The 13,463-nt window shown below is 60.7% G+C and overlaps 2 protein-coding genes across 2 annotated transcripts; both read right to left on the reverse strand.

Annotated features, from left to right (window-relative positions):
• Nucleotides 1-9: 9 nt before the first annotated feature.
• LOC311217720 (DNA-directed RNA polymerase II subunit RPB11) lies at nt 10-1,710 on the reverse strand. Its single transcript, XM_084299982.1, has 4 exons — nt 1,598-1,710; nt 1,413-1,502; nt 913-1,087; nt 10-286 (listed from the first exon to the last, which is right to left on the reverse strand). Exons 1-4 carry the CDS (start codon nt 1,648-1,650, stop codon nt 251-253), a joined length of 354 nt encoding a protein of 117 aa, XP_084156108.1. The 5' UTR covers nt 1,651-1,710; the 3' UTR covers nt 10-250.
• A 2,476-nt stretch (nt 1,711-4,186) lies between these two features.
• On the reverse strand, nt 4,187-13,153 carry LOC311217675 (ras GTPase-activating protein 4-like; the record flags this gene model as incomplete). The annotated part of the gene is made up of 20 exons (XM_084299928.1): nt 13,056-13,153; nt 9,069-9,125; nt 8,758-8,871; nt 8,367-8,428; nt 8,144-8,273; nt 7,851-7,932; nt 7,588-7,719; nt 7,412-7,503; nt 7,209-7,332; nt 6,981-7,134; nt 6,583-6,647; nt 6,287-6,399; nt 6,020-6,206; nt 5,637-5,774; nt 5,242-5,556; nt 5,028-5,165; nt 4,815-4,950; nt 4,606-4,726; nt 4,446-4,510; nt 4,187-4,308 (listed from the first exon to the last, which is right to left on the reverse strand). Exons 1-20 carry the CDS (start codon nt 13,118-13,120, stop codon nt 4,187-4,189), a joined length of 2,412 nt encoding a protein of 803 aa, XP_084156054.1. The 5' UTR covers nt 13,121-13,153.
• Between the last annotated feature and the right edge of the window lie 310 nt (nt 13,154-13,463).

Raw genomic sequence — 13,463 nt, forward strand, 5'->3', positions numbered from 1 at the left:
CATTAAGGCTCCAATTAGAAAAACAGAAATCATTTTAATGAATTATCCATCAAATCAAACACTTTCATCCTCTTGGCAAGCTGCCTGTCAGGTACAAAACCCCCTCAAAATATCTCTGCAGCTGTGAAAAATTAAAAATAAGTGGGGCAAACAGGGGAACACTTGCCATGAATGAGGTTTAAATAAAGCACTCAACTAACAGACACATTGTTCTTCATCAGAAGTTCAGTCCACTCTAAACGTGATGATTTCACTCAATTCCTTCCTGTTTGTCTTTGATGGCAACCTGTAATATAAACAAACAGAAACACATGATAAAACAAGAACTGTTACTGAGCTAAGGAAGCTAGTTTAAACATTGATACCATCCATCTTCTATCAAACACAAGAAAAACTGCAAAACAACAGGCTGAAACATCTGTGGAAATCTCGATGCCATCCAAGCAAATGAAACTTAAAATCAAAACATATTTGTAAAAGGGCTGCTGGTGCTTTTACCATTTACCAACACATCCAAGAACATTACATCTACGCTAGCTAGTGCCCTATTCACAGTCGTCCCCATTGCTTTTGTCTTGAATGCCTTTCAGGTGGATAAAGACCCAAAAGTCACAGATTGTACAGCTGATCATGATTACAAGTGGTCAAGAAAATGAAAGTGATAAAAAACAAACACAGATTAGCGGTTTTTTTTCTACCCTAGTAAGACTGTAAGCTGTTACAGTGTACCCGTTTAACTCATGCAGGGCACGTAAATAACCCTCAGGAGCCGCCAGGCCCTGAAAGAAGCTGTCTGAATAGCCAGACCCAGCATGGCTTGAACAAATTTATTGCCACAAAACAATAGCAACTCTAGCTAACACCAACACTCTGGTTAAAGTGTATAATCGGGTTACAGTTAAACAGACGTACCCTGAATCTCTCCTCCAAGAGGGACAGCTCGCTGATCAGATCCGTGATGGCGTTGGTGAAAGCTTCCTGGGGGCTGTAATCAGGAGTGGTTTGGACGCGGATGATGATTTTGTGCTCCAGTGGGTGTGGGACCTTGTACCCTGCAAATAACACCTGAGGGTCTTTCAGTAACTGCCTGAAAGGGGAAAGCAGCAGTGAACAAGCACGTAGCACACATACAAACGTTTTCTATTTAAGAAAGAAAATTAAAAAACACTTTTCCATAGGCTTTGATGGCACACTTTCAAACAGGGCAGTATGAACAGCTGAGCAAGCTGCTTGCTCATTTGTACGGGCTTTGATACTACATTTTAAAACAGGGCTTGGTGAATATCACGAAAATATTAACACCAGAGCTGCCTTGCCTTCACCTAAGATATCACAACATGCCTATTCTGAAGTAAATTGTAATAAAAAACCGAAACCCGCCCCCAAATGACCCCAACCCCGCCTCAGCTCACGACTTGATGATGTTCCCCAGCGTGTGGTCCTCCTTGTTGATGGTGAAGAGGCAGGCGTTGGGCACCTTCGTGTCCTTGTTGATGGTGATCCTGCGCGGCAGACGGGGCCGTTACCTCAGGGGGAGCCCGTCCCGTCCCGTCCCCACCCACCCCCCCCAGTCCCCACCAGCCCCGTCCCTGCTCACTTCTTCTCGCCCTCGAAGAGGAGGAAGGACTCGAAGGCCGGAGGCGCGTTCATGGTGCCGCCACCCCCGCCGCCACCTCCTCTTCCTCCTTCCCCGCCGCCACCATGGCGCCCGGCCCCTCCCGTCCGCCCACAGCGGCCCCTGGAGGCCGGGAGGTCCGAGCCCCCCCGTGAGGGTCCCACGAAATGGCGGCCGGGGCAGCGACCCTTCCCCACACACACACACACAAACACACACCCGTGGTGTCCCCAGTGCCACCAGAAGGGGCGTTAGTGGTGGCACCAGTTACGCGGTGTGCCACCGTCAGCGCTCGTACAGGTAGTGTGGTTGGAGAAGACCACCGAGCTCATCTGGTTCAGCTGTCCCCCCTACCACCTGTGTCACCCACTAAACCATGTCCTCAATGCCAGAAACACTCTGTAGGCAATAACATAGCAAGGATCTCAGTGAAGTAGCCTTTTTCTTCTTAATTGCAATGGTGGCGTCCCACAAGCAGGAGCGCACCTACTAGTTCCATAACATGGTTTATATACTTTTTTTCTCGATGACTGTGACCGTTTCCCTGTTTCCCCATTGACTGGGTAATCCAGGTTCACAATCTATCTGGTGTTTCACAGCCAACACATGGCTTTCAGTTGCCAGCCTGTTATAAATCAAATTTCTTTTGCCTTTCATACTCTTTGAGGTGGTAATGTTTCTTACACGGTGATTTCCGCCTAATTGCGGTAAGGATTCTGGTTGTCTGCATTTTACAAGGTCGCCTCTTAAGCTTTCTTATCACTGCAAGCATATCTCAATACCACATTCCTTCCAAAAACATTTTTATTCCCACATTAATCACCAGGTCCAACCTTCCCTTAAGGTTGGAATAAACTTCACTGTGTGATCCTGTTTGCAGGACGCCTGCCACTGCAATGGTGAATAAAATAGCTTCCCAGAACTTCCCAGAAGACCCTGTCTGAAAAAATTATTGAGGTTTTTCTCACAACTGGGGAGAAGTAGTAGATATGGGTGGGCAGGGCTTTTTTTTTTTTTTTTTCCTTCATCATCGAGGCCACGCGAGGGAGCCTCCAGGACCCGGCAGCCCTCCTGAGGGAGTTTGACGAGGCATGGGCAGAGCCAAGGCACGGTTCTCCTCAAAAGCCTCTTGTGGGCAGAGTGGAAGCCCCCATTAAAGAGGAAAGCCCCAAGCTGGCTTTTGGTTGGATAAATTCATAGAATCATAGAGTTATTAAGATTGGAAAAGACCACAAAGATCATTTGCAGAAGTGGCTGCAAAGGCCAAGGCCACCTGGGGAGGAAGGAAGCCATGGCCAGAGCCATGGCCATGAAGAACACAGTACTTGAGCAGCACCGCCATGAAACACCTCCACCCAGTGCTGCCACAGCGCTACCAGTGCCTGTCGCTCTGACCAGCAGTGTCCCCAAAGAAGGACAGGGGTGCAGGGGACAAAGTGCCTTTATTGCCACCACCCAAGAAGAGCCAGAGCCATGCGCAGGAGGAGAGTCAGGCTGAGCTTCATCCTGCCCTCTCCCAGTGATCAATACCAATACCAGAGGTGGCTGTCACGGTGAGCAGAGCTCCGGCAGTGACCACCAGGACTAACAGCAGCTGTGGCTCAGCCTTGTGATGCCGCAAGGCCTTTGGTCGTGACAAGGCTGGGGAGGATGCGGGCAGGCGGTCTTCAAAGCAGTGCACACGGGGGCACTGCCTGCCCAGCAAGGTTTTGGGCCTGAGCCCCCCCCATGTTTTGGGCCATTCCCTGAATTTCTCAGTGAGAAGGAGCCATGGCCAGTGCCACATCCAACCTGGGCAGTTGTGGCACGGTTCTCCTCAAAAGCCTCTTGGGGGCAGAGTGGAAGCCCCCGTTAAGAAGAAAGCCCCCAGTTGGCCGTTGGTTGGACAAAATCGTAGAATCGTAGTTATTAAGGTTGGAAAGGAGCTCCAAAATCATCTGGTCCAACCGTGCCCCTACCACCGCTGTCACCCACTAAACCATTTCCCCAAGCACCACATCCAACCGTCCCTTAAACATCCCCAGGGGCTGTGGTGACTCTTCCACCTCCCTGGGCAACCCGTCCCAACACCTGACTGCTCTTTCTGAGCAGAAATGTCTCCTCATTTCCCACCTGAACCTCCCCTGGCACAACTTGAGCCCATTCCCTCTGGTCCTATCACTGGTTACCTGTGAGAAGAGGCGACCCCCAGCTCCCCACCCCTTCTTTTCAGGGAGTTGCAGAGAGCAATGAGCTCTGCCCTGAGCCTTCTCTTCCCCAGACCAAACCCCAGTTCCCTCAGCCACGCCTCACAGGACTTGTGTCCCAGGCCCTTCACCAACTTTGTGGCCCTTCTCTGGACATGCTCCAGGCCCTCAATGTCCCTCTTATCCTTGATGTCCCCATGGCCTCCCTTGTGGCTACTGCCCCAAGCCCCTTGGTACTGAAATGACACATTCCTGGACGGATGCTCTTTCTTCATCTGGGAGAAGCGGTCTGCTGCCAGCAGAAATTTTCAAGAGGACAAGGGTGCAGGGAACAAAGTGCCTTTATTGCCACCACCCACGACAGAGGTCTGTCTGCCCACACCCCTCACGTCTGCAGCTCCAGCAGGGCAGGGGATGTGGAGGGACTGGGGGACAGCAGGCGGTGGCAGCCCTCCAGGTCTTGCAGCACCTCAAAGAGCTGGCTCAGCCCCAGGGGCACTGGGGCACCTGCGGGGGGGACCAGAGGGCAGTGATACCAGACCTCCCCAAAAACACACAGGATGCCCCAAACAGAGCATCCCTGATGGGGATGGGGAGCTGAGGGTTCCTCCCTCTGTTTCCCCAAGTGTCCCCCTCATCACTACCTTCACCGCAGACCTGGGGGCCGTTCTGGGGGTCCTCCATCTTCACCAACTCCCAGTACTTCTCCCTGGGGAGAAGGGAACGGGGGAGACAGAGCCTTTGTGGGGCAGGGGACACACAGGGGGTTGTCCTCCCTGTTGTCCCCCCCCACGAGGGGCTCACCTGAGGGGCTGCTGGAGGCCGTGGAGGTGCTGGAAGAGGCGCTGTGCCTCTGCGTCGGGATCCAGGGGGTCACTCCAGTCCTGCAGGGTGACACCGTGCCGGGTCCGGTCGCACCCCAGCCCTGTGGGACAGAGTGCTGGCGATGGGTTTTGGGGGGAGGCAGGCACCCCACTAACACCCCCGCGCTGCATCCTGGCCACCCCCCGTACCCGTCCTGTCCTTCTGGTGGCAGCAGGTCCACTTGTCCCCCCTGAAGACGCCGGGGTGGTAGGCGCAGAGCAGCTGGGGGTTGTTGCTGCACACCTTGCGCAGGGCAGACAGCCACTGGTTCAGCTCGTTGACGCACTGCCGCAGGGGACGGGGTGGAGATGGGGTGTCCCGGCTGGCTGACACCCCCCATCCCCACCCCAGTCCCATCCCACCTTGCACTGCAGGTAGGCCGTCTCCTGCTGCCCGTTCTCATCCACGTAGACAACCTGCATGACGTGGCAGCTCCCGAAGCTCTTCTCCTCCACCTTCTCGGCCGCACGGATGTTGGCCAGGGCGATGGAGCCAATCCTCTGCCAGATGGGGGACACGGTGCTCAGTGCCACCCCAGTCACGGCGGGCTTCCACCTCCTCCTGTGCCCCCCTTACCTCTGCCCCAGGGCTCTTGGCAAAGCTCAGGGCCTCCCCGGTGAGGCAGAAGTGGAGCTTCTTGGCAGCACAGGACAGCAGCGGCCCCTTGCCCCGCGTCTTGTGGACGAAGAGCAGCCCCTCCTTCACCACGGCAGCGGGGGGGCTCCGCAGCCTCCCCTCGCCACCGTCCTCCTCCTCCTCCGTCCCCACCAGCCGGGTGATGAAGGCCTTCATCTGGCTGGCACCCTGCTGCAGGGCGGGCTGCAGTGGGGCCAGCCAGGCCTCCTTGGCCCTTCCCGCTGCCGGCTCCATGTTGCCCACCATCTGGATGGCCTGCAGACCACGGGACGGTGGCATCACCACCGTGACATCGCCCCCGCTGCCGTCCATCCCCTGCCGTCCCCTGTCCCCACCTTGGCCAGGAGCAGCAGCGTGCGGCTGGTGCGCGCGTCGGCGTGCGCGTCCCGCAGGTGGAAGAGCTTGGGGGTCATGATGGCCGGCGAGAAGAAGCGGAGGCAGAGGAAGCTGGTGACGGCCACGAACTTGGCGTGCTGCGGCCACCGAGATGTGTGAGGGCCCATCCCCGTGGGGGACGTCCCCACGGGCCCTGCTCCATACGCAGGAGCAGACCCCACCAAGCAGACTGGGACGGCCCCAGCGCACCCTGCCTTTTGGCAATGTCCCTTCTCGACCCTCCCAAAGAGACTTCCACCTCAATGGCGTGGTGTGACACCAGCCTCCACGGCCCTCCAGCCCCACCGCAGGCTTTGACCAGGGTCCCTGCGCCCAGCCTGACCTGGTGCTCTGGGAAGCGCTCCCCGACGCGCTGGAAGAGCTGCCGGAAAGCGGCGCGGATGACGGGGGGGCAGGTGGGGGCCGACTTGCTGATGGTGTCCAGCAGCTCCCCGAGGTAGGACTGGAGATGCTGGCGGCCCTGCTCCATCACCTCGCTCTCCGTCTGCACCCGGTGCAGCCCCGAGCACCTGCGGGCACCATCGGAGCCCATCAGCCCCACGCCGGGGGCAGCCCCAGCCCACCGCCATCCCCCCCCAGTGCCCCTTACCCAACGTCTTTGATCTCCACCTTGCTGGGGTCCAGCTCCACGTACTTCTTCTCCTCGAATACACGGGTGATGGTGGGCCCCAGAACGGCGTGCAGGTACTGCATCCCTGTCACCTGCCGGGGGACCACAGCCGTGTATTTGGCACCCGACACCCCCATCCCCAGGGCCACCCAGGGGATTTTCTTCAACTCCTGGCCCCAGGGGGAGAAACAGCCCCAGCAGGGCTCCCCCTTGGGGACCTGGCACGAGCAGAGCTTGGGCTGAAGCTCCCCATGGGTCTGGGGACAGTGTGGCACCTTGAGGAAGGACTCCATAGATTTTGAGGCCAAGGAGTTGCTCCGAAACAAAGTGTTGGGCTCGCCTGTGGAAGGGGAGAGGGGCTGTGGGGACGGCCCTGGGTCACCCCCAGGAAGCTGCAGCCGTGGGGGTGTTCCCAGGGGCTCTGCCCTCCACCCCCTGCCCGTTCTCACTGCAGTCAGAGGTTTCCCAACCTCAAACCATTGCTCCTCCACCAACTACAGCCAACACTGCCAGCAAGTTCCCCGGGATGAACCCAGCAGGTTCCCACCCACAGCACAGCACGACGGCTGAACCTCAGCCGTGCCCCCAGGAATCACCACGCGAGGTTGCAGAGATTTTGCAACCCCAAGAGAAGGCTGGCAGCCCCCGGCACCTCTCCCCAGCCCAGCCTTACAGGGCTTGGCCAGCTCCAGCTCAAAGAGCAGGTCCAGGAACTCCTTCACCAGCCCTTGGCCCAGGAAGAGCTTCACCAAGTTGACGGCGACCTCCTGCCGGCACTCGGCCGTGGTGGTTTCATCGAGGAGGGTGACCAGGTGTACCCGGCCGTCCTGGAGGGGAGAAACACGAGGATGTGGTGGCCCGAGGGAGACGCACACCCACATCCCCATCCCGGACCCCTCACCTGGCGCCCCGACTTCACCTCCTGGCAGAGGAGCTGGACCAGGGGCTGGTAGCAGTGCGAGGGCAGCACCGTCTCGTCCCGCAGCCTCAGCTGCAGCTGCAGCGAGCCCAGGCTGCCTCGGCGCCTGCAGGAACACGGCGTGCACGTCCCCACCACGTCCCGCCTTGCTCATCCCTACGGTACGCCCCGGTGCCCAGACTCACCCGTCCTCCCTCGGCTTGGACCTGTGGGGCTGCAGCCTGAACCAGCCCTCCTGCCGCCCGGCCGCCCGCAGCCCCTGCACGCCGAACACCACCTGGGTGGGACGGGGAGGTTCAGAAATGCCCCCTGCCTGCCCCACAACCTGCAGGGGCGGGTGGCGGTGCTTTTTGGGGCTCACCTTGCCCAAGAAGTCGTTCTTGCTGACGAGGTCCCAGTCCCACACCTCCACGCACAGCTTCTCCCCGGCAGGCTCGGGCAGCTCGAACTCGAAGGATTCGTTCCAGCGCGGGTAGCAGGACTTCTTCACCACCTGCAAAGGCAACGGCTTCGCCCCTTTGCCGCGGGGATTTCATCCCTCTGGGGACGCTGAGGGCTCCCCGCTGAGGGTTTTCCCTGCACTGCCACAGGCCGCGGGATGGGATAAGCTAGAGCAGGACTCACGGTGCTCTCCTGTGTCTTGCCGTTGTAGCGCACACGGACGAAGGGGTCAGAGGCTCCGTTCCGGTCCTTCTTGGCCAAATCCCTGTGGAGAAGAGAGGGGACGTTCCAGTTAACCCCCAAAACACCGAGGTGCACTCCTGCCCCCCTGCTTGGTTCCCCTGCCTCAGGCACAATGTGGAAACCGAGTCACGGAGCAGCCAGGACTCACCAGAGAGCAGCAGGCAAGGAGCTGCCCACGCCACCCCAGGAGCGGGACATCCCCATCCCCGTCCCCATCCCTGTCTCCTCCTCACCTGGCCTCCAGCACGGTGCAGCGCAGCCGCCGGCCACCCTCGCCCTCCAGGAGCTCCACGCAGAGGTGGATTTCCCCCTGCACCTCCTCGTCGGGATCCACCTCGCTGAGGCTCACCCAGCCGCTGTACCCTGCGGAGACGGTGGGCACCGTCACGGGGGGACCCGGGCACGCCTCCGGCACCAGCTGGCTGCAGGGCTGGGGACAGCCCCCCCGTCCCCTACCCTTGGGGTGCTCTGCCAGCATGGCGCGGGTGATGCAGACCTTCCCGATCACGTCGTCACGGCTGCAAAACACAAGCAGAGAGGTTTCGGGGGGGGTGGCACAAAGGGACAGGGGATGAGGCACCCGGGGGTCCCGGGCTGGGATCCCCACGGTGCCGCTGTCCCCACCTCAGCCACTGCTCGCTGCCACCTCGGGCTCAGGACACCACATCCAGCACCATCCCCTCCCAGCCTGGATGCTTTCGTGTCCTAAAACCCACACCTGCGTGGCCAGTTGTGGGTTCTCTGGTGTCTGCTATGGGGCTGAGCAGACTGCCCGTCCCCTATAAGCGCTGAGCTCCAGCTCCCCAGCCCTAAACCCTGCGGTGTCCCAGCAGCGACCTGCCCGTACCTGAGCGCGTCCTCATCCATGACATAGATGGAGACGCTGTGAAAGGTGGGCTGCAGGTGCACCTCGTACTCCTCCCCCCAGAACGGGGACAGTGTCTTCCACACTGTGGCAGTCCTGCGGGGCAGAACGGCACCGCTGATGGCGGGGACAGAGCCCCACGAGCGTTTGGTGACACCTGCCTGGGGCGCAGCACCCGCAGCGGGGTGGCTTACGGGGCAGGGCTTGGCCGTGGGCTACCGGGCACCGTGGCCCATGCCTTGAGGAGGGGCTCAGCCCAAAGCAGAGAGGGCAGAGGGCCCGGATCCGCTCACCTGATGATGGGCTCGTTGTCGATCTTCACGATGCAGTACGGGTCGCTGCTCCCCGTGCTGGAAGGCAACGGCACGGCCCCGTCAGCGCCGCCGGTCCCGCGGCTGCAGGCACGCGGCGAGCCCGGCTTCGCAGCCCTGACCCCAGCATCCTGCTGGCAGCCGAAGGCGGCTTCTCTTCCAGATAGGAAGGCGAATAACAAACAAATCCCACCCTTTCCCCAAAGCGAGTGTTTGCAGCCCTTTTTGGCACACACCGGGAGCCACAACAGCCTCCTCCAGCCCCGAGACGGACCCAGAGCCCAGACATCCCCGGGGACACCCTGCGGTGACGCAGGGCGAGGGCAGCGCGTGCCATGGCCACCGCAGGGTGTTTGTGGCCACCACGATGCTCTGAGCCCGCATCCTCCCCGAGGACGGCCCCAGTCACCATTCCCGCGTGCTGCTGCCAAAAAATCACCACTTGACAGCCGGGCCGAGTTCCTCAGAAAGGGGGTGACTCAGCTGCAGGCACGGATGGGGCCGGAGGTGGAGGAGCCATCGGGACCCGTGTGCTGGCCAAGGAGGTGGAAAGGGATCTGCTCAGCGTGCGTCTGGGGGCACCCATGGGTCCTGGCTGCCCCGAGCGCTTCAGAACGACGGCTGGGGGACCCCACATCACCACACACGGCTGCCAGGGGATGAAAAGGGTTTGGGATGCTCCCTGCCCTGCACAGCGCAGCTGCTGGGGGACCAAAGGGGTCCAGGAGGGGACCCACACGGCCACGTGGGGCTGCCACCAGCATCGGGGGCCTCACAGCTCGGCCACTTGGCCATCCCTACGGAACATGGGTTTGCTCCAGAGAGCGACAGGCGGCCGGAAGACAAAATAAACAAGCGAGAGCAAACAGCCCCAATCTGCCTTCGCCATCTCCCTTTCAACTCGCAGGGGACCTTGCCCCCGTGCTCCGTTTCTGCGTGCTGCACGCCCTGGGCACGGTGCCAGTGTCCCCGTCCCTTGGTGTCCCCTCCCGGGGCACCCCCAGTGTCAGGCAGGTTGCTAAGAGCCGCGCTCTGCCTGCTCCCAGCCACGGCCAGGCAGGTTTTAAATGAAACCAGGGGATTAAGCACCATTAACCCGAAACAACTCCGCCGTTCCCTGCCTTATGCAAACCATTAAGCAGGCAGCGAGTACACAGACGGAGAGCCACCATCTGCCCAGCTGAGCTCTGCCGAACAACACGGAGCAGGTTTTCAGTGCCGGTGGCTGTAGGGGCACTGTGCTGGGTTTCCCTGCTAGCCCTGAATTTTGGGGAGCTCCCAGCACGGTCAGCATCAGCGCTGCAGTGCCCAACCACAGCCCCAGAGAAGCGCCGGGGGATTTGCATGTGAGCAAAGCACCAGCACGGGGATGCGCTGAGCACCTGGGCTTGCGCATCGCTTGCTCCTGGCTGATCCCAGCCACCAGCACAGGGGATTAAAACCCAGGTCTGCCAAAATCTGCTGCTTCAGAGCCCGCGCTTTGCAGGGGCTGGGGATAAATCCCCTGGGGGCCCCGCAGCCCGGGTAGGGTCACGCAGCCGAACACCCCGGATTATGTCGTCTTTGCAGCATCGCCACCAGCACTCGTCGAATGGCAGGGAAGGCGATTTTGCAGGCTCTCCGCGGGTGCTGGGCATCCTGCTGCCGCCCACGCAGCTGGCTCTGTCCGCCCGGCCCTGGAGCACAGAGCCCGAGCGTTGTGATGGAGGGGAAGGAGAGGGGAAGGGGCAAGGTCGGGCTTTAGAAGGAGAAAACAAAAAAAAAAAAATGAGGGGTAGGGGTTGACAGCACCACACAGCGCTGCCTCGTGGGGCTGGGGAGGGGGCTGAGGCAGCGAGCTCTGCCATTAAAAAAACACCGCTTTTACCCAGCCCTTGGGGAGGCAGGGGGAAAAATCCCAGAAAGCAGGCAATTTTCCTTGCTTTCCCGCACTGAAGATGCAGGGGGGGGATTCTGCAGGGCTCAGCTGGGGGGGCTCGGGAGCCCTGCGGGGCTGGAGGTGCTTTCCCGGGCTGGGTCCCACGCGGTGCAGCCGGCGACGTGCCGGAGGGCAGGAGCTGCAGCAGGTTTCCTGCCTCTTTATGGGCAGCTCCACGGTTTTGTGGCTGCCCGGCGGCCCCGCTGCCAAACCACGCTCGGGGCGGGCGCCTGCAGGAGGAACAGAAACAAACGGCACTGCTTCTGCTCTGGGAAGAGGGGGGAAACCCACAGGAACAGCGACGGGGAGAAACTTCGCATCGTAGCGGCACCAGGCTGGGGTAGAGCCCAGCAAAACCCCGCTGCTGCTGTGAGAACGGGGCTGCGGGGGCAACGGGGCACCGGGGGGGGCACCAAGAGCAGCAACATCACCCAAATCCTGCTGCTGAGCACCGTGGCTGCAGTGAGATCCTCCTCGGTCGGATTTAGACGGAGAACCCCGCCGGTGCAGACCTGCCCGCCCTGCCAGCAGCAGGTTTTCCCCCCCAGCCCGAGCTCAGAGGCCGTGAATTACGTTGTGCAGGGTTTATGGCTGCCAGCAGCACAGCACAGACCTCGAAGCTTTTGTTCTTGCAGCCTCCGGAGTGGTCACAGTTTTAAATGTCAGGGTGCCCGGGGACTTGCCGTGCTGCACCCACGGAGAGGGAAGCCCGGGGGGGGAGAGGTGGTTTGTGAGTGGGCTCTGACCCACAAACACGCCCCAGGGCTGCCGGTGACATCCCGGATTTCCTTAGGGAAACCCCAAAGGCTGCCTGCAACAGGACAGGGCGGAGGACCAGGATGCCATAAATCAGCGAGATGCCATAAATCAGGGGCAGGAGCAGGGGAGGGGATGGCAGCGGTGAGACGTGGCCGAGGTCAGGCAGCAGCAGGTGAATGCACCGGGTCTGTGCTTGGGTTTCCCTCCCGGGGCAGCCGCTGCCCCTGCCCTGAGCCTCGTGCCCACGGGGCTGGAAAGCTCTGCTCCCATCTGGAAACCTCCGCTCACGGCGGCGTCATCCCTCCCGCAAAATGTTCCTCCTAAAAAGCAGAGCCTCCCCTCGCTGGTCCGAGCTCCCAGCGGGGATGGATGCCAAGGGATTTAAAATAAATAAAAGCCAGGCCTTGACACATGGGGTTTAGGGAAAAAAAAAGGCAAGAAGAAAAAAAAAAAGTCATGTTTCTTTCCTTGTTTATCCTCTTTTTCCATGACGGCTGTAGGGTTTTTTTGCTTTTTTTTCCAGCAGCCCCGACCCTGCCAGGCTGCAGCGTGCTCCTCGATGGCATCCTGGGGGCTCCATGCCTGGGTCCCCCCCGTGCTGTCCCCACGTCCTGCCCCGTGGCGATGCTGGGACGCGTGGACAGCCCTTGTGGGGCTGCCAAGGAGGGAAAACCCGACCCGATGGGGACACCGACAGAGCCCCCGGGCTGGGTGCTGAGAGATGAGTGGGGACAGAGGGACGGGGGCACCTCCTGGTGGGTGACAGCCCTGCCGGGGTCCCTGCAAAGCTGTATGGCCGCCCCCAACCCCAAAATTATAGGGGCTGCTTTAAAGCACCGTGCTGGGACACCCCCAACGCTGAGTGCTCCGGGGAGGGAACCTCAAAGACACCCCAGGGGTGTCCCGAAAGCCAGGGGGGCACCAAAGCACTAGGAATGGCTGTGGGCACCCCAGAGCCCCCCCAGAGGGGGTCCCTAAAGCACAGGCACTGCCGGGGGCGCCACACCAAAGCCACCCTGGGGGAAACCCTAAAGGAAGGAGCACCCCAAAGCCATCCGGGGGGGGACCCCCAAAGCACAGGCACTGCCGGGGCGGTCCCAAACCCATTCCGGGCCATCCCCCAAACCACGGGGGGCTCCCCCAGGCTCCCGGGAGCGCTCCCCCAAATCACGGGGGCTGGCTGCGGGGCGCACCCCAAATCCACGGCGGGGGCGAAGCAGCACGGCAGCGGCCCGGGGGCATCCCAAACCCTTCCAGGAGCCCCCCCCCTCCCCCGGCCCGGGGGCACTCACATGTCCTTGGCGGGCAGGTCCCTGCCCTCCACGATGCGCACGGACAGGGCGCTGCGCAGCGCCATGGGGGCGGCGGCACCGCGCGGACACGGCGGGACTCGAACCGGCGGCCCCAGAGCCCCCAGCCCATGTGCGGGCCGCCGCCGCGGGCAGCCAATCAGAGCGCGGGGCGGGGACAGGGGGACGGGGCCTCTAAGGAGGTGGGCGGGGCCTGGAGGAGGTGGGCGGGGCGAGGCGCGCAGGGGGGCGGGGCCCAAACCCCGGGTTTCGCCTGGGTTGGGTTTTCCTTTTTTTTCCCTTTTTTTCTTTTTTCTTTCTTTCCTGTTTTTGTTCTTTCCCTTACTTTCCTTTTTCCCTTCCCCCCTCTTTTTCCCCGTTTTTTCCCCTTTTTTCCTCTTTCCCCCCTTT

This window comes from Netta rufina (genome assembly GCF_964035555.1).
Source record: "Netta rufina genome assembly, chromosome: 21".
Classification (NCBI taxonomy): Eukaryota; Metazoa; Chordata; class Aves; order Anseriformes; family Anatidae; genus Netta; species Netta rufina.

What these genes read in the sequence shown, in the direction of transcription:
- LOC311217720 (XM_084299982.1), bottom strand. Translation starts at nt 1,650, where the DNA reads ATGAACGCGCCTCCGGCCTTCGAGTCCTTCCTCCTCTTCGAGGGCGAG. An exon ending in CTCTTCGAGGGCGAGAAGAA is followed by an intron (nt 1,503 to 1,597) that starts GTGAGCAGGGAC and finishes TCTGCCGCGCAG; the next exon opens with GATCACCATCAACAAGGACA. An exon ending in CTGGGGAACATCATCAAGTC is followed by an intron (nt 1,088 to 1,412) that starts GTGAGCTGAGGC and finishes TTCCCCTTTCAG; the next exon opens with GCAGTTACTGAAAGACCCTC.